This window comes from Protopterus annectens, chromosome 4.part0, assembly GCF_019279795.1.
Source record: "Protopterus annectens isolate FY-2018-M chromosome 4.part0, PAN1.0, whole genome shotgun sequence".
NCBI lineage: Eukaryota > Metazoa > Chordata > Ceratodontiformes > Protopteridae > Protopterus > Protopterus annectens.
The window spans coordinates 1,493,526,255-1,493,550,519 of NC_056733.1; the positions used below are offsets into that span (position 1 = coordinate 1,493,526,255).

Sequence of the window (24,265 nt, forward strand, 5' to 3'; positions counted from 1 at the left end):
TTCAGTGACAGAAAAATTATGAAAGGCTTGGTGCCAAACTTCTCTTTTTAGTCAGCTCAACTTGAGCTATCAGTTTGGTCACATGGAAGGTGCCCTGAAGCTCTGGAAGCTGGCCAGCTGTCATATTCTTTGCAGGAAATAACTCATATATCAAAGATACTACAGAAGTACTCTTACTGGAGAACATCTAGGAGTACCTTAGCCTAAAGCAGTATCACTACCAGTGTTATCACCCTGCAGCAGCTTACAGCTATGGGTTGGAGTTCCAAATACATCTCTGTGATGCAACACAGTAGCAGTTACTTGCACTGCAAATAATACGCTTTCTTTCTGCTTCTCACTGTGTGTACCACTCTTCATCAGAGTTCATTGCTTAGTTGGACATCAGCTGCAGACTGATGTACATATACCTCTTGTTATTTTATGAATCACTTGCTGCATGGGGATGGTATTATTTTTTCCATCACTGTCTTTTGCTATCATATGCTCACTTTTTCTTGTACACTTCTTAGTTTTCAGGAAGAAGTCACAGATATCACAAATTTGGGGGGGGGGGGTCAGATGTTACCTTTGTATCTGTCAATCCAGTTTATCCTTCTGACATATTTTAGGGCTAGAGTCTGCAACAAACCTTTCTTATGTGTGTATCACCCATGTCCACCAACACGTGTTCATGCTGTCCACAGTGTGGCACTTTGGGAAGGTCATTCAAATGGCATCATCAAAAGCTCCTTCCCAGGCTCTAGTCCTTTTCTCCCTCATCCTGAGAAGGATGGGATTGCACTGACCATTAAACTTCAATCAAGCCTTCCAGCATCTCCAGTTATGGCCTCACTGTACATGTTTGGGACATCAGTGGTAAAGTCAGATCTAAAACCTCTGCACTACTGCTAGTGGCCCACATACATTCAGTTTTGCTGTCTAATGCTGACATTTTTCTTTCTATATGATTCAGAAATTTGATATGTGGATGTGTAGGCTAAGGAACAGGGCTTATTAATACTGGGTATTTACGAATCCCACACAGAGAAGCAAGGCAACCACTGTCAAATTAAATGTTAACTTATACTCCAGTGGACTGCAATGTTTAACCTTTAACATTTTAACAATGCCGCCTCCTGAATAGGAATTTAATGATTTTTCTTAATCTACCATGACAAATTTGTTCATAAAGTGCATGCAGAACAATTCAGACTGAAAATAAATGCCAGCTGCCCTGTCACATTCATGAGGTCTTCTGGATAATAGCTACATTTTAAATTCTGTCCAAAAATGTTTGACAAAATGACAAACATATGCTCATCAAATTAACCACTGCTTTAAAATATTAGTGATATGTGGCATTTTTAAAATGTTTTAAATTTGGTTTTAAAACAACAAATAAACAAATCAATTATAAAACAAAAAATAACTATTTTCATATGTCCATAGCTGATCAATACATCAAAGTTATACATATCAAAAATAACACATTTTTCAAGCAAGTCTTTAAGTTTAAGCTAAGATTTATATGAATGTGTAATATCAGAATAATTGCAACACTAATAAATTCAACATTAGACGGGGTAACTTTACTTTTCCAATTTTTAGTAATTAATTTTCTGGCTATAGCCAGAATAGACAAAAGAGAGGCACTTGGGTTTTTGGAATTATCTCATGAATTGGAACATTAAATAAAACTAAAGATTGAGAAATATTACATCTATCTGACCATACATGAGTACGTGAATGAAGTTATTACATTTTTTCCAAAAAAGGGGAGATGGCTTCACATTCATATACCATATGTGTGCAATCAGCTATTATTTCAGAATCACATCTCCAGCATTTAATTCTATTTGATTTATCCACAATTGCAATTTTGTCAGGACTGCAAAAGTTCTGTGTAAAAATTTCCAAGTAAAATTTTTCCAGTATAATGAAGATGTAGTTTTATCTGTACATTTTACTATTATTTTCTTGTATTCCCCAGAGAAGTCTTCATTATTTTTTGTGAAGTAGTTCCAATAGGAATTGTCCAGATATGTGAAATCTAACTTAGGAATTTTATAAATTTGTGACAAATATGATTTATTTTTCATTGCATTATTATCAACATTTATTAAGAATTTCAATAATTTGGAGAACTATTTCTTTTCAAGGTTAAATATCTTATTAATCTCTGTGTTCAGAAATCCTCCAAACATTTGTAAAATTAACCGATTCTTAGAATATTGATTGTATTTGGACCTTACATTTTCAACAATATTTATATCAGTAGCGTTTAAGAATCAATGCCTGTAAATTAATTAGTTATAGGTTTCTAAGTGGTCATTTCTATATGCAATTGGAAACACAGAAAATATTAAGTCTTTAATACAATGGTTAGAATATGTGACCATTTGGAAAAGGAAATAATGTTATTTAAATAGGGAATTTGAAAAGAGGGTGTAATTCCATTTACGCAAAAAAATCTTTTAATAACCAGATAAAACTATTATGGATATTTGTTTATGACTGGTTTTGATATATTTGTTATTTACTAATAATATTTCTTGATGTATGTATTTTCATTTTGAATCATACGATGAATTTATCCATAATGCTATAACTTTTACAATCAATGAAGTAGCATACAACTGAATATCAATGAATCCTTTTCCACCATTATCCCAACCTTTTCTGTGCCTATCAAAGGAAACTCTTGGTTTATTAGGATGCCAAAAACGTAAGTAGAATATTATTTATCTTCTTTATCATTTTTTTGTAGGAGATAGTACTAAAGATTATAAGACAAACAATATATTAGGGAGAATTACCATCTTAATAAGCAGTAATCATTCTTCCATGATAGAGAAGAATTTGCTCCAATTTGTGACTAAAAGTAAAATTTTATCAACAACCTGTTGAAAGTTTGTTTGTATCATTTCTTTGCTATTAGACATAGGATCATAGGAGGTTACTAGGCTAGGTCATTTCAAGCCTAGCCATTTCATCTCAATGTAATACCACAGATATTCTAGTCAAAACCAAGGACTGTATTTAGTAATGCTATTACCAAGATATTTCATTTGATTGCTATTCTAATTGAAGTTAGAATAATTTTTGTATGACTTTTTTAAATTTTTTTAATTAATAATGCACTTGTTTTATTATGATTAAATCTTAAGTTTGGGATTTCTTCAAACTGACTCACAGTACTAATTATATGTTCTAATGAATTTTCTATATTTTCTATTATTAGTAAAATATCAGCAAAGAGTTGAAGCTTTAGTTTGAAATCTTCTTTTATTTTGATATCATTAATGTTCTTATTGAATCTAATACTATTAGCAAAAAGTTCTACAGCTAATGCAAAAAGTAAAGGTGATAACGGACAGTCTTGTTTTGGGCCTTTTTGTAATTTAAATTAATTAGAAAGAAAAGTACCTATTTTAACATAAGCACTAGAGTGCATAACTTAGAAATTAATGCAGCTAGCTCCGGTGAGAAATTATACACTTCAATTGTTTTAAATAGGTATGACCAATTAACTGAGTCAACAGCCTTATCTAAATTGAAACTAATGATAGACAGTTATTTTTTATTTTTATTTGCATATTATCATAGGTATCATATCATAGGTTCATACTAAGTTAACTGCCCTTGTGAGCCATTTTAAGCCTAGCCAATTATCCCTTGTGAGACTCAAACCCTGCACCTTGTGTTTGTAAGGCAAACACCTTAACCATTAGACCACCCTCCCACATACTCTAATAATGCATATATTCTTATTATATTATCCTGCACCTGACTACTTAAAATAAACCCAGTTTGATCATTGTTAATTAGACATCTTACAGTTCACATTTAAAAGTGAAATGGGTCTTATGATGATCACTTTGTAGGATCCTTATCTTGTTTTAAAATAGCTGATATAAGGGAATATTTCTATGATGGGGGATCTTAGCAGCTGTTTTTATTTCTCTACCGACCTTATTTAATATTTTAGCTGCATCATCTGGTAGTATTTTATATAGTTCTGGTATAAGGCCATCTAAGCCCAGTGCCTTATTATTGTTTAACTTTTTTATTTGATCTTTTATTTCTGTTAAAGTGAATGGTCTATCATTTTTTTTATTTGTTCACTTGTTATTTTATTATTTATATTTCCCTTTGAAAAGTTTCAACTATATCATCATTATCTAGGTTAGTTTAATTATTATTTACATGTTCATAAAATATTTTAAAGCCCTCAAGAATAGTTTTAATACCTGTTCTTCTTTCTTTTTTATTATGTATATGTGTATTGTATTATATTTATATTTTCTTTGATCTAAGAGCAAGTTTATGCAAGCTTAAAGGATTTACTGAACATTTCTTAAGTTTAATTTTTTCAGGTTTATTGAAACTTTATGATTCAGAATTTCAACATATTTTGTGTTTAAGTTTTTAAGTTCAGACTGACTGATAATGTGATTTGGTTTTAGATTTAACTTTGGTGTGTCTATTTTGGCCTTTATGTTCTACTAATATACCAACTTGTAACTCTTCTATTTAGGTAAGCCTTTAGTAAATCCCATAGGACAATGTCAAATACTTCTCCATGCATGTTTATTTCTAGAAATGTTTGATCTCTTTAACATATCAATCTTCAAATCCTTTTATTTTAATAATGTACGCTGGTAATCTCAGCTTTCAATCGGCAGTGGAATCTTTGTCTGATAAAATACAATTAAAATCACCAGCCATTATGCCTTCACCTTTCATGTAATAGGCTATACTGTTTAAGTATTTTTGTGCATCTTTAGCTCCAACCCCTGGAATCCAATAACAGTTCACCAATGTATATAGTTTTCTGTTCCACTCAGTTATAACAATACTTAACATACAATTTTTATCAACATAGGTATCTTTTATTTTCAAACCACTAAAAAAAAAAAAAAAAAAAAAAAAAAAAACATTTCAAAGTACTTAGGCATTACTGGTGAGTTCTTCTATAAAATGAGGTTGCTTCTTCTTTAAGCTCGAAAGCCAGAACCTGCTAAAACCAATAATTCTTTAATGAAAGTTTATTTACATCTTTATTAAATAAATATGTTTCCTGCAGAAGTACTATTTGAACTTTTTGTAAGTGCAAGTATTTGAATAGACTCCCCCCTTTTTACTGGACTATTCAATCCATTAATATTAATAGATATGCATTAAAATCAGATATTTATATAAGAGAGAAAAAAAACAGGTACAATGAAATCACAACTATGTAGAGAACTTGTATATTTTATATATAACTATATAAAATCTTCAGCTGTGGAACAAAAACTTTTGAAACAAATAAAAAATGACCTAATGATATAACCCTAACACATTCTACCATGGAATAATGTATTCCTAGTTTGTTGAAAAGGATGAACGAACTACCTGTCAAATTTTTCATTAGGCTAACACTGCCTAGCTCATGCTTCTGATTCATATTAATGTGTCTCATATTTTTTGTATGCCTCATATTAAAAAAGGCTGTCAGTGAGTTATTATGAATAAGAAAAGTTAAACAGCTGTTTAGAATCTTTATTATAAGTTGACCATACTGAATATCACTACAATCATCTTTCCTTGTACCTTACATTATCTCCATGGTCTACTATAGGAAGGAAGTCAATTGTTATTTTCATATTTTTAATTTATAAGTTAGATGACTTTACATTTTTTTATTTTACTTACTATATGTAAAGTTGTTCACAGAAACTTAAGTTCCTGAATTGGCAGCAGGCTAACTGCCCTTGTGGGCCATTCCAAGCCCAGCCGATTACCGTATGTGAGAATCAAAACTCACAGGCAACATGTACCTATTAGGTGAACACCTTAACCGCTAAGCCAACCTCCCACCCTTGTATACATATTTATATTCTTTAACTATATATATATATATATATATATATATATATATATATATATATATATTTACTTATTCTGATCTCTTTGTATTTCTGTTTGTATATTCATGGGTTTTATATTTTAGCAATAATCCTAGTGAAGAATATCATATAATAGATCATTTATATTTACCCTTATATATTTGATACTCTTTAATCTAGTACTTCTGTAACAACCAGTCCTACTTTTTCCTTAAATGCTATGTCTAATAGTATCTGAACAAACATCTGAAAAATCTTCCCTTTTAAGATTCAAACTTTCCATAATAAATTGTTCTGAGATATTAAGTTTTGTTATCATTAAAAAGAGACAATAGCAGACAAACACAATCCTATTTTTTTTTTTATCAGAAGTGTCTTTTTTTATAGGCTAGTATATATACTATCCTTTTGGTATAATTCAAGCATTCAGAACTATTTAATAACTGACAGTGGTTTAGAATGCAATTCAGTGTCTTTTGCTTATTATCTGACTTGTGTTCACTGACGTCTTAGTATACTATTCAAAATATGATGATTATTTACTTTTAGACAGGAAGAACTAAACTGGATAGTTCTTAGAATTTTCAGAACTGCCACAGCATCACAAACATTTTCATGACTCTTAAGTTGTTTCAAGCTGGTTTTCATGATAAGGGCTTGAAAATGAACAGTCCATCAGTTACAATTCACATAAAAATGCTCACAAGTGAATCCAAGCAAACTCTACATTACACATCAACCCCTCAAACCCCTCCAAACCATAAAAAAAAAAATCAAAGTATTTTAACCATTAAAAACCTATTGTATTTAAATAAATAACATTTAATGATTCAGTGAGCGCTATTTATATGACATGTTTAATACAAAGCAGGCTGTCATTAAAAGAACGAGTTATGTGCAACCCAGGTTTAACTTGTAAAAGTGTGAATGCTACTCTAATTATTTCATAACATTCCAATAACTTTTATATATGTAAGAAACTATATTTTTTATACTTTGCGTATAACATAGCATAACTTTCCTGTGTGCTACTGCACATCAAGTATACTGTCAGCAGCACATTACAACCCCGAATGTTACCATTACATGCTTCCTTAGTGTCACTTGTTGCATCTTGTATTATATTTAATAGTACATTACTCAGTTATGCCAATATATCAGAAAGTGTGCCAACTAACATAAGTTTCATCATAATAATGATTAACTTTTAATAAAATGACTAGTTTAATCTCTTAAACTCTAAATAACAATAAAACAGTTTAATTTCATATATAGCTAAAATAATCAAATTCTAACATTTTAAAAAGGGGAACTAGTAACTATTTGAAGTAGGGGAAGAAAAAAAATAACTAATTTACCTTGTAAAAAGTATTATTCAGCACCTGTTCATAAGTATTCAATAACTTCTTTAAATTAATAAGAATTCCTTGCATTTTTCCTTCAGTTTTTTACTGTTTTTTGTCTTTTATTAACCAACCATCTTCTGCTGCATTTCTCTTCAAAGAAGTTGATAGATTCCAGTCCAATTCTTTTGTTTTTTCTAAGATTTTATTTTTCTATATAAAGTCCAGTGCATCTTTCACGGTGTTAAAAATCTTCTTTCCTTCAGGAAGGTGAATCCGTATTTTTGTTGAAAACAAGATTTGTGCTTTAATATTGTTTTCCTTTAAGCTTTTAACAATTGGCACACATGCTTTTTTCTTTGACATCACTAATGTTGATTGGTCATTGCCAAATCTTATAGCATTTTCATTTATAAAACCTTACCTTGATTTGAGAAAAATTTTACAACAATCACTGACCTTGGTGAAGGTGAGTTTTTTTAAAGATGGGTTGAAAAGTGATCTATGTGCCTTTTTGATACCAAAGGAAAAGGCTTTAGGCAAGTTCAAAGTTTTAGGCTGCTAGGTATTAAGGAACTGAATCATACTGCCCCCTCTTCTTTTTCAGGAATCCCATAAATCCTGATGTTATTCCTTCTAGATCTGTTCTCCAAGTCTTCTATTTGTTTCTCAGTAAAAGTTGTTTTGTTTCAGAAGACATTTAGTGTTATGCTCATTTTCAAGTAATCTTCCATCAAAATCAGACATTTCGTCTTCTATACTTGAAGAGTATTGTTGTGTAAGAGATTCACTTAGCACTTCAACTTGTTTTTTACATTCCACTTTAAAATTGTCCATTTTGCTTTCTAATTTATCTGTCTTTACAGATACCTCAATGATGTTACTTAGTATACCCTCTATGTCTTTTTTCACTCAACAATTAGTTCTTTCTAGTTTTCTTGACAGGAAAAAGCAATTAAAAGAGTTTCAAACTTGTTATTTTGTTGTAGTAAATCTTTCAGCAGATGCTCAACTATAAATCCATCAAGTTTTGAAATGTCCAATTTGAGTTTTTTAGTAAAAATCCTGTCAGAGATGTTAAAATGCAGCAAAGCAAAAAACAACACTGTTAACTGCTCACCATCTTGGCCACGCCCCTATATATGTGGTACTTTGATCAAAACTGTCACCAGAGTACTTTATACATGCATATTAATAGTAGTGAAAATAATAATATTTAGAACTGAATGTAATTTTCTATGTGAATACACAATTCTTTCAAGGTTCAAAACATATACTCTGACCAAAGAACTTACAAATATAATCTATAAAAGCCCACATTTGCACTTGCTTCCCCCACTTCCTATAATTAGTCTAGTCCAGATACAGATTTGCTGTATCCAGGACTGTTTGTAAGCTCCTGAGCCCTCCAAACCTTTCTGTGTTGGAGGGAAGCCTTTTAACTTATCAGTGGGAGTGGTAAGCACTAGGCAACCTATCTACTACATAAGGAGTAGTTCTGGCCCAGCAATTGTAGTTATTGGCTGTTTGAGCAGTTTTTCCATCTCTCTCAACTTTCTGATTTAAAAGCCCGAATTTGCACTTGTTTTCCCCCTTTCCTGTAACTAGTCTAGTTCAGATACAGATTCTTAGTTTTAGCACTTGAATTTGCTTATTCGTGCACAGCACTTGTTCAGAACTTGCTGTAAGCACTAAATAAGCTACAAATTACTACAGCACTCAACCCTCCTCATTACCCAGAGGAAAACAGTTTTTGTACTTATGTTCCTCACTTTCTTAGAGATAAACAACTCTTGTACTCACTTTCCTCACTTGTCTAGAGGAAAATAGTTTTTTATTCAGGCATGTCCAAGGGTCATCTCCCAGTGTTCTCTCCTGTCTATCTGATTAATCTGGGCATCTTGGGGCAATGTAGCAACTGCCTCATGTACACAGACAATCCTCTCCTCCTCCCACCCTACACTACAACCTGTGAGAGATGCACTTATCTAGCCAACCTGGAGGTAAAGCTCTCTCCAACCAAGACTGAACTTGACAGGCAAGAGGAGAAGTTAAACACTTGCACCACACCACACTCATCACTTAGTTCCACTAAACCTACACCACCAAAATCTACACAAAGAAACAAAAAAAATACATGGAGGCTCTCAATAATAATCTGCTCATGCAACAGAGACCTCCAAAGCAGAAATGTAAGCAACCTCCACCCCCCCAACACAACCCAAATGACACATAGCTCACAGACTCAGTGTGCCACTCAACCACAGCCGATAAGGCAAAACAACATACCTAACACACTAGTCATAGGTGCCACTATAGTCAGGCACACTAATGTCTCACTCACCAGGCTAAACAAGGAGAAGGTTACTGTCAGCTGCCTGTCGAGTGCCAGGATCTGCCACATAACCCACGCACTCAGGTCACTCCACAACAAGTACAAATATGACTCTGTCATTGTCCATGTTGGTGTGAGTGACCTGAGACGTACCTCCCTCAACTACATGAAAAGAGACATGGAAGAGATCTCTGATCTTGTAGCCCAGGCAGGTATGACCCTAGCCCTGAGTAGCATCCTGCCATCACCCAGAATGGTACCGCAGTACAAGGACAAAATGATTGACTTCAACACTTGATTAAGCTTTTGGTGTCATTTTAAGGGGATCCAGTATCTGTCTGCCTGAGACAACATGGTCGACAGACCATGATGCTTTGCCAGAAATGCCTGCAGCTGTCACCCCTGGGATTCTGGATACTGGTTAAGGCTCTTGCTCCCCTATAGTCCCTTTTTTAGGCAAGGTTCAAATGACAAATTCACCACCATAACAGGAACAGGCAACCAAAAACTGAGGGTAATGCTACTCAGTGCTGGAAGTCTAAATCTCAAAATGCACTCCCTTGAGGCACTCATTAAAATGGAGAATATCGATATCTGTGCAGTGACTGAGACCTGGTTCAAGGCACCTGAGAGCACCCCGGCATTACCAGGTTATAATTCATACCACACTTTTCGGCCATCTAACTTGGACCGAAACACCAAAGGTGGAGGTGTGTCCATATTCATTAAGGATATCCATATTTCCAGGCTAGTTGCTCAGCATAATGCATCCGAGGTTATCCAAGTGCAACTAACTCTGGGAAAAACTGCAATCCAAATTGTAGCTTGCTAAAGATCTCCCACCATGCCCCCAGATTCCCACTCCTCTTTTCTTGATATACTGGAAAATTTAAGGGTTCAACCAAATACCCTAATAAATGGGCGATTTCAACTACCCCACCATTAACTGGGAAAACTACTCATGTACCAACTCCTTTGCTCAACGCTTTCTGTAATTCATAAATTCCAATGCCCAGGATCAACTTATCCACACCCCACTAGGGGCAATAATATCCTAGACCTAGTCATTACCAACATGAGTGACCAGTGTTCCATACCTGAAGTCAGCTTCTCATTGGTCAGATCCGACCATAAGCAAATCACCCTAGATATCCACATCCCGCCCCCACCCCCACCCCCCCCATTAAGGAAACCATGGTAAAACATTTCTCCAAAGCCAGCTTCATGCTTCTTAAGATAGAAGTGGTGAACTTCATGACATCGATGCAGATGGACAATACAATTATGACTGCTAAATCCTACACAAATGCACTCTATAAGCACTTATACGGGTACATGGATCATGCTATCCCAAACAGAACCAAAATGCTATCCTCCAAAAAAAGGAAGCCAATCTGGTGGTCCCCTGCCATAAACAAACTCTACAACAGAAGGAAGAAACTGTTGCAAAAGTGAGTAAAATCCCATGAGTGGAGGAGCTCAGTGGTCAGCCTCAGTAAGAAGCTGAGATCCTTATAAGATCCTCCAAAGCTAGCTAAGAAAACAAAATTACCACTGATTCTCGGGACAACCACAAAGCATTCTATAGCTATGTCAAGAATCTCAATGGCAACACCCAGATCTGCTCTGACTTACAGCACAATGGCATGAAAACTACAGAACCAACTGATATTGCCAACATCATGGCAGATAGGTTCAGTGCTACCTTTACACCCTCTCACCCTCTAAAGGGCCCATATCTATACAGGAAGAATGCAGAGTCCCTGTAATCACAACTACGCAGGTAAAAGCTGCACTCTCTAAAGTCAAAAACACAGCATCCATGGGACCAGACAACATCCCAGGTTGCGTTTTACATGAACTTCAGAATGAACTGTCTCCACACCTAAGCACCACGTTAAATCATAGCCTTACGTCAGACTTTGTCTCCAGTGAATGGCGTAAAGCAACAGTTATCCCACTCCACAAAAGGGGAGCCACCACTGATCCTGGGAACTATCGCCCTATTAGCCTGACGACCCTGGTCTGTAAGGCCATGGAACGTATCATCATGGAACTCATAAACAAAGACATTGGTAACCTCCAAACTCTGGACCCCACCCAATTCGGGTTTGTGAAAAGCAGATCATGCCTCCTGAACCTGATTGACTTATTTGAGGCAGTCGCCAAAGCCGTAGATGAGGGTAAGGTGGTTTACACAGCCTATCTTGACCTCACCAAGGCTTTCAACACCATCCCCCATTCTGGAATTATAGATAAACTCACTAAACTAGTTATAAATCCCTACGTCACAAGATGGGTTGCCAACTGGCTCACTGACAGAACCCACACTGTAAAAGTTGCACACTCCAAATATGACTTCAAACCAGTGGCAAATGGAGTACCACAGGGTTCAGTCCTGGGACCTCTCCTGTTTGGTATCTACTTATCTGAAGTACAGGCTAACACAGAAGGCCTTTGGCTAATGAGGTTCACAGATGACTGCAAACTACGAGCCATAGTCAAGTCCCCAAATGATGTGGACATCCTACAGAAGAGCCTCACTGAGACAGATGGCTGGTGTCAGACCCATGGCCTCAAGATCAACGCCATAAAGTACATTGTCATCCCCTTTAGTAAAAACTTAATGCCAAATGTGTGATAAGAGACCTTGGGACCCAGGTGGACACTAGTCTCTCCTTTGATAATCACATCACCACAACAGTCAGGAAATCCTTCTACATGGCACACCTCATCACAAAAGGGTTCTCATCCAGGAAAAAAAGAGGTCATTGTTCCCCTCTACTCGACACTCATTAGATCCATTATAGAGTACAATGCCCCTTTTGGAATGTACCTCACAGGAACATCTGCAGCAGCTGGAAAGGCCACAGAAGTACCTCATAAAGAAGATTACTGGCCTCAAACAGATGCCCTACACTGACCATCTCAAAAAACTCCAGCTTTACTCCATAGCATATTGCCTACTCCGAGGTGATCTCTACCTAGCATATAAAGCTACGTCAAACCCAGAGCCATTGGACATGTTACACCTAAAGAAATCCCAATCCCTGCGAGCTACATGCTCTGGGTTCCTAATCTTTGTCTCCACAATAAACAGGAAATGCTGGAGGGATAGAATCCTGTCCCAGAGACTTCCTATACTCTGGAACAAGCTACCCATCTATGTCAAGCAAAGTTCCTCATTAGCACTCTTCAAGAAAAATCTTGATGAGTGGATGGGAAATAGGAAATACACCCCGGGATCACTTCTGTGGCTCTGCTCGACAGGGGCACAGGAAAATAACTTTCTTGGGTGGCGTAAGCCAGGGAAACTTGTTGGCTAGGCTTACTTCGGCCCTTGGGCTAATAGCCTAGTTCATAGGTAGGTACTAGGCTATTGGCCCAAGAGCCTACACAAGCCCAGCCAACAAGGTTCCCTGGCTTACGCCACCCAAGAAAGTTATTTTCCTCTGCCACTGTCCGCCTTTGGTGTTTCAGTCCAGGTTACATAGCTGAAAAGTGTGGTATGAGTTATAGCCTGGTAGTGCAGGGGTGCTCTCTGAAGCCTTGAACCAGGTCTTAGTCACTGCACAGATATTGATGTTCTCCATTTTAAGGAGTGCCTCGAGTGAGTGCATTTTGATATTTAGACTATTAGCATTGAGTAGGATTACCCTCAGTTTTTGCTTGCCTGTTAATGGTACGGTGGTGAATTTGTTATTTGAACCTTGCCTAAAAAAGGCACTATAGGGGCAGCAAGAGCCTTAGCTAGTATCCGGAATCCCAGGGGCGGCAGGTGCAGGCCATCTGTGGCAAAGCATCGTGGTCTGTCGACCACGTCATCTCAAGCAGACAGATACTGGATTCCCTTAGAATGACACCAGAAGCTTAATCAAGTGTTGAACTCAATCATTTTGTCCTTGTACTGCGGTATCATTCTGGGTGATGGCAGAATGCTACTCAGGGCTAGGGTCATACCTGCCTGGGCTACAAGATTGGAGAGCTCTTCCATGTCTCTTTTCATGTAGTCGAGGGAGGTACATATCAGGTCATTCACACCAACATGGACAATGACAGAGTCATATCTGTACTTGTTGTGGAGTGACCTGAGTGCGTGGGTTATGTGGCGGATCCTGGCCCCCGACAGGCAGCTGACAGTAACCTTCTCCTTGTTTAGCCTGGTAAGTGGGACATCAGGGTGCCTGACTATAGAGTCACCTATGACTAGTGTTTTGGGTATGTTGTTTTGCCTTATTGGCTGTGGTTGAGTGGCACACTGAGTCTTTGGGCTATGTGTCATTTGGGTTGTGTTGCGGGATGGAGGTTGCTTGTGTTTCTGCTTTGGAGGTCTCTGTTGCTTAGACAGATTATTATTGAGAGCCTCTGTGAATGTTTTTGTGTTACTATGTGTGGATTTTGGTGGTGTAAATTTAGTGAGACTATGTGATGAGTGTGGTGTGGTGCAAATGTTTACCTTCTCCTCAAGACTATCAAGTTCAGTCTTGGTTAGAGAGAGTTTTACCTCCAATTTGGCTAGATAAGTGCATCTCTCACAGGTTGTAGTGTTGGGTGGTAGGAGGAGAGGGTTGTCTGTGTACATGAGGCAATTTCTACATTGCCTCAAGATGCCCAGATTCATCAGATAGACAGGAGAGAACACTGGGAGCTGACCCTTGGAAATGCCTGAATAAAAAACTATTTTCCTCTAGATAAGTGAGGAAAGTGAGTACAAGAGCTGTTTTTCTCTAAGCAAGTGAGAAAAGTAAGTACAAAAACTGTTTTCCTCTAGGTGATGAGGAAGATTGAGCGATATAGTAATTAGTAGCTTATTTAGCGCTTACAAGTTCTGAACAAATGCTGAGCACGAATAAGCAAATGTAAGTGCTAAAACTAAGAATCTCTATCTGCACTAGACGAGTTACACGACAGAAACAAGTGCAAATGCAGGCTTTCAAATCAGAAAGTTGAGAGAGATAGAAGAGATTGCCCAAACGGCCAATAACTACAATTTCTGGGCCAGAACCTCTCCTTATGTGGTAGACAGGTTACCTAGTGCTTACCACTCCACTGATAAGCTAGAAGGCTTCCCTCCAACACAGAAAGGCTTGGGGGGCTCAAAAGCAAATCTGTATGTGGAACACTAGTTACAGGAAAGGTAGGAAACAGGCTTACAGTTTTTTTTTTTTTTTTTACAGAAAAGTAGCAAAAACAGTAGTAAAAACAATTCACATGCAGTGCAAGCAAGCACACGAGTATGTAGCAATATTAGACCAAACACAGTTTAAAAAATGCAATTAAATTAAAAAGAACTAAAAGCAAGTGCAGAATGCGTTTATTAGGTAGAATGTGGTAAAGAGCTGGGACTGGGGGAGTGTCCCAGATCAAATCTACAGTGGGGTGGGCAACTTCAAAAGCCACCAAATTTAAACTACAAACCAAAAATAGGGAGGGTGGATGGGACAAAACAGTTTCAACAGAGATCTAAGCAACAACTAACAGTCTTCTTCTTCTTCTTCTTTCTGCTGCTCCCGTTAGGGGTCACCCCAGCGGATCAACTGTTTCCATTTCTTCCTGTCCTCTGCATCTTGCTCTGTCACACCAACCACCTGCATGTCCTCTCTCACCGCATCCATAAACCTTATCTTAGGCCTTCCTCTTTTCCTGTTACCTGGCAGCTTCATCCTTAGCATCTTTTTCCCAATGTACTCTGCATCCTCAGCACATGTCCAAACCAATGTAATCTTACCTCTCTGGCTTTGTCTCCAAACCTTCCAACCTGGGCTGACCCTCTAATATACTTATTCCTACTCCTGTCCATCCTCGTCACACCCAGTGCAAATCTTAACATCTTGAACTCTGACACGTCAAGCTCTGACTCCTGCATTTTTGTCAATGCCACTGTTTCCAACCTATATAACATAGCTGGTCTCACTACCCTCTTGCAGACCTTCCCTTTCACTCTTACTGGAACTCGTCTGTCATAAATCACTCCTGACACTCTTCGCCACCTACTCCATCCTGCCTGTACTCTCTTCTTCACCTCTCTTCGACACTCACCATTACTCTGAATTGTTGATCCCAAGTATTTAAACTCATCCACCTTCGCCACCTCTACTCCCTGCATCCTCACCATTCCTCTATCCTCCCTCTCATTCACACACACATATTCTTAGTCCTGCTGACCTTCATTCCTCTTCTTCTAGAGCATATCTCTACTTCTCCAGGGTCTCCTCCACCTGTTCCCTACTCTCACTACAGATCACAATGTCATCTGCAAACATCATAGTCCACGGGGACTCCTGTCTGATCTCGTCTGTCAACCTGTCCATCATCACCATTGCAAATAAGAAAGGGCTCAGAGCTGATCCTTGATATAATCCCACCTACACCTTAAATGCATCCGTTACTCTGACACTTGTGACTTCCTCATACAATACCACAACTCCTCTCTAGGCACCCTGTCATATGCTTTCTCTAAGTCCACAAAGACACAATGCAACTCCTTCTGACCTTCTCTGTACTTCTCCATCAACACTCTCAGAGTAAACATCGCATCTGTAGTGCTCTTTCCTGGCATGAAACCATACCGCTGATCACTAATCATCACCTCCCTTCTTAACCTAGCTTCCACTACTCTTTCCCATAACTTCATGCTGTGACTGATCAGTTTAATCCCTCTGTAGTTACTACAGCTTTGCACATCACCCTTATTCTTAAAAATCGGTACCAAAACACTTTTTTTCCATTCACCAGGTGTCCTCTCACTTTTCAAGATTTCATTTAACAATCTAGTTAAAAACTCCACTGCCATTTCACCTAAACACCTCCATGCTTCCACAGGTATGTCACCTGGACCAACAGCCTTTCCATTCTTCATCCTCTTCATAGCTATCCTTACTTCCTCCTTGCTAATCCACTGCAGTTCATGATTCACTATCCGCATATTATCCAACCTTCTCTCCCTCTCATTCTCTTCATTCATTAACCCCTCAAAGTACTCTTTCTATCTGCTCAACACACTCTCTTTGCTTGTGAGTACATTTCCCTCATTATCCTTTATCACCTTTACCTGCTGCACATCTTTACTAGCTCGGTCCCTCTGTCTAGCCAATTGGTTCAGGTCCTTTTCTCCCTCCTTAGTGTCCAACCTTTCATACAACTCTTCATACGCCTTATCCTTAGCCTTCGCCACCTGTCTTTGCCATGCACCTCATCTCCTTATAACAACTAACAGTACAAACTCTAAAACCAAAAAAATATACTCAGCTCTGTATATTTGCAGATAGATTGAAAAGCAGTCTCTCAGAACAGGGAGACAACAGTTTCAACAGAGATCTAAGCAACAATTAACAAACTCTATAACCAAAAAAATATACTCAGCTCTGTATATTTGCAGATAGTCTGGAAGGTCACTCAGAACACAGGTTCCAGCAATTAAATGCAGGCTGTTACTAACAGGTCAAATTTTATGCAAGTGATCCTTGAGTTAGATAACACACAAGCTGTACAAACCAGTTAAACCAACTGAAGACAAGGCAGAAAATGGGGGGGGTCAGTTTCAACAGAGATCTAAGCAACAACTAACAGTACAAACTCTAAAACCAAAACATATACTCAGCTCTGTATATTTGCAGACAGATTGGAAAGCAGTCTCTCAGAACAGGGAGACAACAGTTTCAACAGACATTTAAGCAACAATTAACAAACTCTATAACCAAAAAAATATACTAGTACCTACCTATGAACCTATGAACATTTATGAGATGCTCTGAAAAATGTCCATACTAGAAGATTTGGATAAAGGTATTGTAAACTACCCAGCTTTGTGGCATACAAGGATAAAGCCCTCACTGTGAATAGATGACCGAAAGCTGGAAGAACCTGCTGGAGAAATGAGTAGTGAGCTTCTTCATTCAGGGGAAGGGGGGCAGTCAACTACTGCACCAGTACAACTGCAGGTTTATGCAGTGCTGTAGAACTTGATGTTTCCCATGTTAGTGAGACTAGCTCTCAGGGGGTCGTGTACTTAGCAGCATGCCCATGTTATATGCACAGCACTGAATGTCCTTCTGTGATATTAAGTCTACACCTGCCACCTAGGAGCACAGTTAGTGCTTACAGAAATGCACCATAGCTTATGTCCAGTTTGGTATGGGAGCAGGGGCACAAAGAAACCAAACTGCTTCCTGCATGACAGCATCTCCTGATGGCTATACTCATTATGCGTCTTTGAAACAGCCCCCCCCCCCCCGAATGAAGGAATGAATTGGTTCATGTCCAGTAGGGGGAGGCTTGATGGTCAGCAGGCATGGGGATAAAAATGACACAGAAAAATAGTGTTGTAAACTGGAAAAGTCACAAGGACCCAGTCACCAAAATAATCACAGACAGAAATCAATATTTTCACCCCAACTTAAATCTGCCATACCAACTTTTCTCACCCATTCGAATGCTGTCTACTTATATAGGTGGAGATTGCCAATTTACGTAGTGCTTAATCGCAGGATCTTCCTTTGCTGCATACAGTCATGCCAAATAACATATCACGTTATAAGTCAAGCATTACTGTAACATTTTAACAGATGACACTGAGAAAAAGGATTGTATCACCTACCACATTCTTGATTATTTCATCTTTGCCATCCTGTCTCTGCACTTTCAGAAGGTGGTAGCAGAAATCAAACAGATCAAATCTTCGTTGTTGTCCAAGAAGAACTATAATGGCACATCCGGCCCAGTTCAAGCCATCGCCAAAGCACTGCCTAGACAACGAGAAATTACAAAGCAAGTTCTTATTGGACATCTAGGATACTTTGAAGGCTCATGCCAAAGTCAAGTCCCTCTTAGTAAGTACCACTAGGAAAATACATGCTTTAACAACTAAATCATTATACACAGTACTTTTCTGTTCCCAAGACTGGCAAACTACAGGTGAGAAGGCCAGGATTTATTTTCACTTAGAAGCAAATCAGATAAGCCTGACTGTATTAAACTAAAGAACTACTCCCAGGTTAATGCATGAAATATGTGTGTGCGTTTTACACATATCTATCATATTCACCTACAAAAGAAATACAGCACGAAATAAATCACATACCTTAGCTCTTACTCTAACTCTAACACACACACTCATACAAATACTTACTTCTTACTTCTTACACTAAATCCAAGAGCTAACTAACCCAAATGCTCTTCCTCCTTTCAATGAAACACACACATGACAACCCATCCCCCCAACCACTCAATCTATCAGACAAGCAAACTACACTCTGTAGACAAAATTATTAGTTGACAGAGTGTTGGTGGTCTACGTAATACAATCTAATATAATACAATATAATATAATATAATATAATATAATATAATATAATATAATATAATATAATATAATTACGGGGGGGCAGAGCCTAGATGGCCAACAGAGAGCAGTGAATTTTGAGAGCTCATTAAACTAGTATAATAATATAGGAAAATTTTATTATTTTCATGTTTAAAACGCCAGAACTCTATAAACTACTAAACTACATAGATATCAATTTTGGTGGAGATGTTCAAAAATTTTCCTGTCCGGTAACTTGGATATATATTGAGTCACTGAATATGAACAACTCAAGGAATTCTCATCCAGATGCTGCTTTGAAAAAAGAACTGCAATCAATGACATCTACCTTACAGGAACTATCTTTGAAGATGGATGGCTTTAAAAATGAGTCAGAAAACCTCAAATTAAATTCTCAAAAACAGACTGATACTCTTAGGGAACTATTACAGCAACACCATACAAAAATAACAAATATAGAGACTTCTCTAAATGACACTGAAGGGAGACTCAAAGAGGAAGAATTCCAAAAAGAATTTCTTCCTAAACAGAATATATGGCTGCTTAACAAAATAGAGGACTTAGGAAACAGGGAAAGGAGAAACAACATAAGGATCTTTGGTCTGCCTTAAACCACTGAAGGAGGAGACATTATTTCATTCTTAACAACCTTGATTCCTGAATTTTTATACTTGAAAGTGGGACTTTCATTTGGAATTGAAAGGACACATAGAGCACTGAGGAAACCTGCTTCTAACTCAACAAATACTCCACCTAGATCTAAAGTTATAAAATTTCTTTCATTTCTGGACAAGGAACTAATACTAAAATCTGCTTGGAGAAAATCACCCTTAAAATACAATCAATGCCTGATAAGGTTTGACAATGATTATTCTTTCAGTATACTAGAACAAAGAAAAACAGTCTGGCCAATAATAAAACTGTTGAAACAAAACAACATTAAAGCACAGCTGGCCTTTCCAGCCAAGATAAAAATACTTTTTGCCAATGAGATGAAAGAACCTTTAATGACTTAGAAGAAGCTACTATATTCATCAAAAACAGCAACATAATGTCTATCCCAGAAGAAATGGAATGGATGGCTCCTACTCTTAAAAGAAAAAAAAAACAAATCCTTGGACTGATGCTAGAAAGAAGAAATAAAAAACTGATTCAAAGATAGCTGTCCTAAAAAAATAACTCTTACGACTATATCTCTCAAAGTATCAGCCGATATGGTACATCACTTGTCATCTGTTTTTATTTAAAAAAAAAGGACGGCTTCTTAAACAACCGAGAAACAGTTGTGATTTATTCAGAATATTCAAAGAGTCCAATAATTCTTCACAAACAAAGGTAGGTCAAGATGGGTTACTATTTACATTATATACTGCGGTGGTGGTGCTGCGGTAGCGTTGTCGCCTCACAGTAAGACGCTGTCCGGTTCGATTCTCAGCTAGAGCGCCTTCTGCGTGGAGACATGCGTGAATGTGCATACCTTCGTTGAAGGTTGTGCGTCAGGGCTGGCAACTCGGAACGTAAAAATCTACTGCCAATCATTAGCAGACAGGAGTTCCGCTGTGGCGACCCCTAACCGGGAAAAGCCGAAAGACACAGCAACAACAATATATGCCAAACAAAGCAACATATAATACAAACATAGAAGTTTTTATTCTCCTACTTGAACTCAATGAATACTTATCTTGTTCATTCTTCATTGTTTTTTACTTATAATAATTTAAGTAATTAAATAATTCAACAAGGTACCATTCATCAAAGTTCAGACTCAAATGTAACAAATTAACATCATATATAATAGCAGTAACAGTAGAGTATTTTGAAAAAAAATGCTGTCATGGAGACTAATGCCTTCTACAGTTAAAGTATGATTTAGAAATGTCATTCTTAGTACAAATGTCATCATTATTCTGTCAAAATATAGTTAATATCAATTATTGCCGGTATCACAGCTACAAGTGCTGTTTGATCAATCCTGATATGGTGTGCGTGGATGTAGCCATGTCTGGCAGCTAGTACAAATGTCATTATTATTCTGTCTAAACATAGTTAATATCAATTATGGCAGGTATCATAGCTTTGAATGCTGTTTTATTACGCCTGACATGGTGTGTGTGGATGCAGCTGTGTCTGGCAGCTGTTGTATGTTGCCGTTTTTGTCTCCAGGAAGCTGTGGGTTGCAGCTTGTGATCAAGGTTTACTGATGCTTGTGTATTAGGAAGAGACATTGGGTGTTTTAGCCTGCATCCAGGGGAAGGGGGAGGATAAAACTGTGATTTGGGATATTTTGGCAGACAATAGTTTGTTTATACATCTGCTGAGTGAGAGGTGGGAAGGCTGGAAGAATGTGTTATCTCTTGTTGTGGTGGCTTGTTGGGAGTTTATTTTTTTTTTTTTTTAATCTGTTTGTTCTCCATTCTTTTCCTGGCTGCTGCCTCGCTGTAAGGGAGGGAATTTAGGCTTGAAGTTGCAGTGACATGAAGCTTTGCTTCAGGTGCATCGTGAGCCTCTGTTATGCAGTACACAGACACACTAAGAGAAACGGATGCTACCAGGTTGCTATGGTAACGGAGACAGAGTGACGATAATGCTTAATGGCTCTGAGGACCCTCTGAGATGATTCTCGGCAATTAAGTTTTTGGTGTTAAAAAAAATATATATATATAATAAAAGAACTGTTTTAAACCACATGTACACATATTGATGGTCTCCTAACACTTTGTTTAGCTCATTAAGTTGATTCTTGATAAATAAATAATAAGCGCAATTTTATATTTAAAATGTATTTTGGTCTAAACACATTAAGGACTTACATAAGAGTGGAAGTCTGAGTTATCATGAAAGACTAAGAGCACTTGGTCTTGTGCAGTAACCTTTGCAGTGGTCTGGGAGGTGAGCTTGCTCGGATGTGTTGGGCACATAGGGAAAGCTGATTCTAGGGGTGTTTGGGGTTGCTGGGAAGTGCTAGAGAGTCATCAGATTTCCTTCGTGGCAATATCTGTGGGAATGGAAGGTGTGTTGAGTGGTTTACTGGCAGAGTGGCCACTGCATGGAACAGGCTGGTAAAATGGAACAGGACAAATATTGGTTTGGATATTTTAAGAACAGCCTGGAAACACACCACATGAACTAGTGAAAGGTACTCTGGCAAAACTGGATGGGCATTGCTGCCCGTGCTTGAAGTACTGATATGTGTGTGTATGTAAGGATGGAAATATACTTATAACAAATAAGGAACTAGAAGGGTCTCAAAATTTAAAGTCTATGGACTATATAAACATGCATGGAAAGAGCTAAGAATAAGCATTACAGCTTGTGGTCTCTCAAATAACTAAGCAACAGCCAAAAAAAAAAAACACACACACACATAATAGTTATGTAATGTATGATTTTAGTAAATCTAGACATAAAATATATAATTGTCATATAAGATGAAGCAGTCTGCTGAATTTAGATATTAAAGACAGGATTTAATAACATGGGCTTGTGTATAATAACACTGCTGTCTTAACTTGTCATAAATGACATACACTACATTGAACATTAAGGGGAAACTTAATAATTTTCTTATATAAGTAAATATGCATAACAAGTCATGTAATTCCTTTAAACTTGAATTGTAGTTTTTGTAACCCATCTTGACCATATATAATACTTAAGCGGTTACCAAGGTAACTAATGTTTACATGACATAAAACTGACAAAGTTTTTCAAGAAAAACAATAGAAGCCTGAACTTGAAATGTCACAGAATGTAACAATAATATTCTGAAGAAATAGTATTAAACTGACAATAGACACTCAGTTTAATAACGTGCTTGTGTATAATAAATATCCTCTTTTAACTTGTCATAAATGACATATACTAAATTGAACATCAAGGGGAAGCATGACGATGTTCTCATATAAGTAAATGTGCATAACAAGTCATATAATTGCTTTATCTTGAATTGTGGTTTTGTAACCCATCTTGACCATACATAATACTTAAGATGTTACAAAGGTAACTAATGTTTTATACACGACACCAAACTGACAAATTTGTTCAAGGGAAACAACAGAAGCCTGAACTAGGAATGTCACAGAATGTAACAATCACATTCTGAACAAATAGTATTAAATTGACAATAATCACTCAGTTTAACCTCTTCTGATTATACAAAATAGAATGTTGCCATTTAAATCTAAAAACTTCCAGTATATGCCATAAAATGGCAATTTATAAATGTGAAAACAGAACTTGTAAACATTAATTACAATAAGTGAATTTGTTGTTTTTAACCTATAATTTCACTCATTTCATAATAAGAAATGACACATATAGGTTCATAGGTGCATAGGTTGGTACTAGGCTATCAGCCCTAGGGCCTATACAAGCCTAGCCATAACAATTCCCTGGCTATTTCTTCCCACACTATTTACTTCCCTGGATATGAAAATCCTTATGTGTAAGAAATGGGGGGAAGAGGGGTGCACTGATAATTAAAATGCACTAACTTTCATCAATGTTCACATAAAACAAAATTGATGCTTTAAGTTAGCAACAAACAAAGTGAGTACTTGAATGCTGGCAAACAATAAAATATAACTTTTGATATAGCCAGTAAAATACATCATATTATAAACATTAGGTATAAATATTGTTACCATCTATTTTTGTGGCGATATGCTCTAGACAGAAGAGGAATGAAGGTCAGCAGGACTAGGGGGATAGAGGAATGGCGAGGATACAGGGAGTAGATGTGGCGAAGTTGGATGAGTTCAAATACCTGGGATCAACAGTTCAGAGTAATGGTGAGTGTGGAAGAGAGGTGAAGAAGAGAGTGCAGGCAGGATGGAGTGGGTGGAGAAGAGTGTCAGGAGTGATTTATGACAGACGAGTAACAGTAAGAGTGAAATGGAAGGTCTACAAGAGGGTAGTGAGACCAGCTATGTTATATGGGTTGGAGACAGTGGCAGTGACAAAAAGGCAGGAGTCAGAGCTGGACGTGGCAGAGTTAAAGATGTTAAGATTTGCACTGGGTGTGACAAGGGTGGACAGGATTAGGAAAAAGTATATTAGAGGGTCAGCCCAGGTTGGAAGGTTTGGAGACAAAGCCAGGGAGGCAAGATTACGTTGGTTTGGATATGTGCTGAGGAGGGATGCAGAGTATATTGGGAAAAAGATGCTAAGGATGAAGCTGCCAGGTAACAGGAAAAGAGGAAGGCCAAAAATAAGGTTTATCGATGTGGTGAGAGAGGACATGCAGGTGGTTGGTGTGACAGAGCAAGATGCAGAGGACAGGAAGAAATGGAAACAGATGATCCACTGTGATGACTCCTAATGGGAGCAGCCAAAAGAAGAAGAAGAAGAAGTTTTGAAAGACTTCATCAATAAGGGTTAATATGTTAAATAA

The 24,265-nt window shown here is 37.3% G+C and overlaps 1 protein-coding gene across 2 annotated transcripts in view; it reads right to left on the reverse strand.

Moving 5' to 3' along the window:
- The window catches only part of CYFIP2 (cytoplasmic FMR1 interacting protein 2), a 2,832,302-nt gene that overhangs the window by 156,827 nt on the left and 2,651,210 nt on the right, over positions 1-24,265 (reverse strand). For both annotated transcript variants that reach the window (XM_044069335.1, XM_044069334.1), the window contains one exon: positions 18,148-18,295. In XM_044069335.1, coding sequence (XP_043925270.1) covers positions 18,148-18,295 — 148 coding nt within the window. The remainder of the gene's footprint in view (positions 1-18,147; positions 18,296-24,265) is intronic.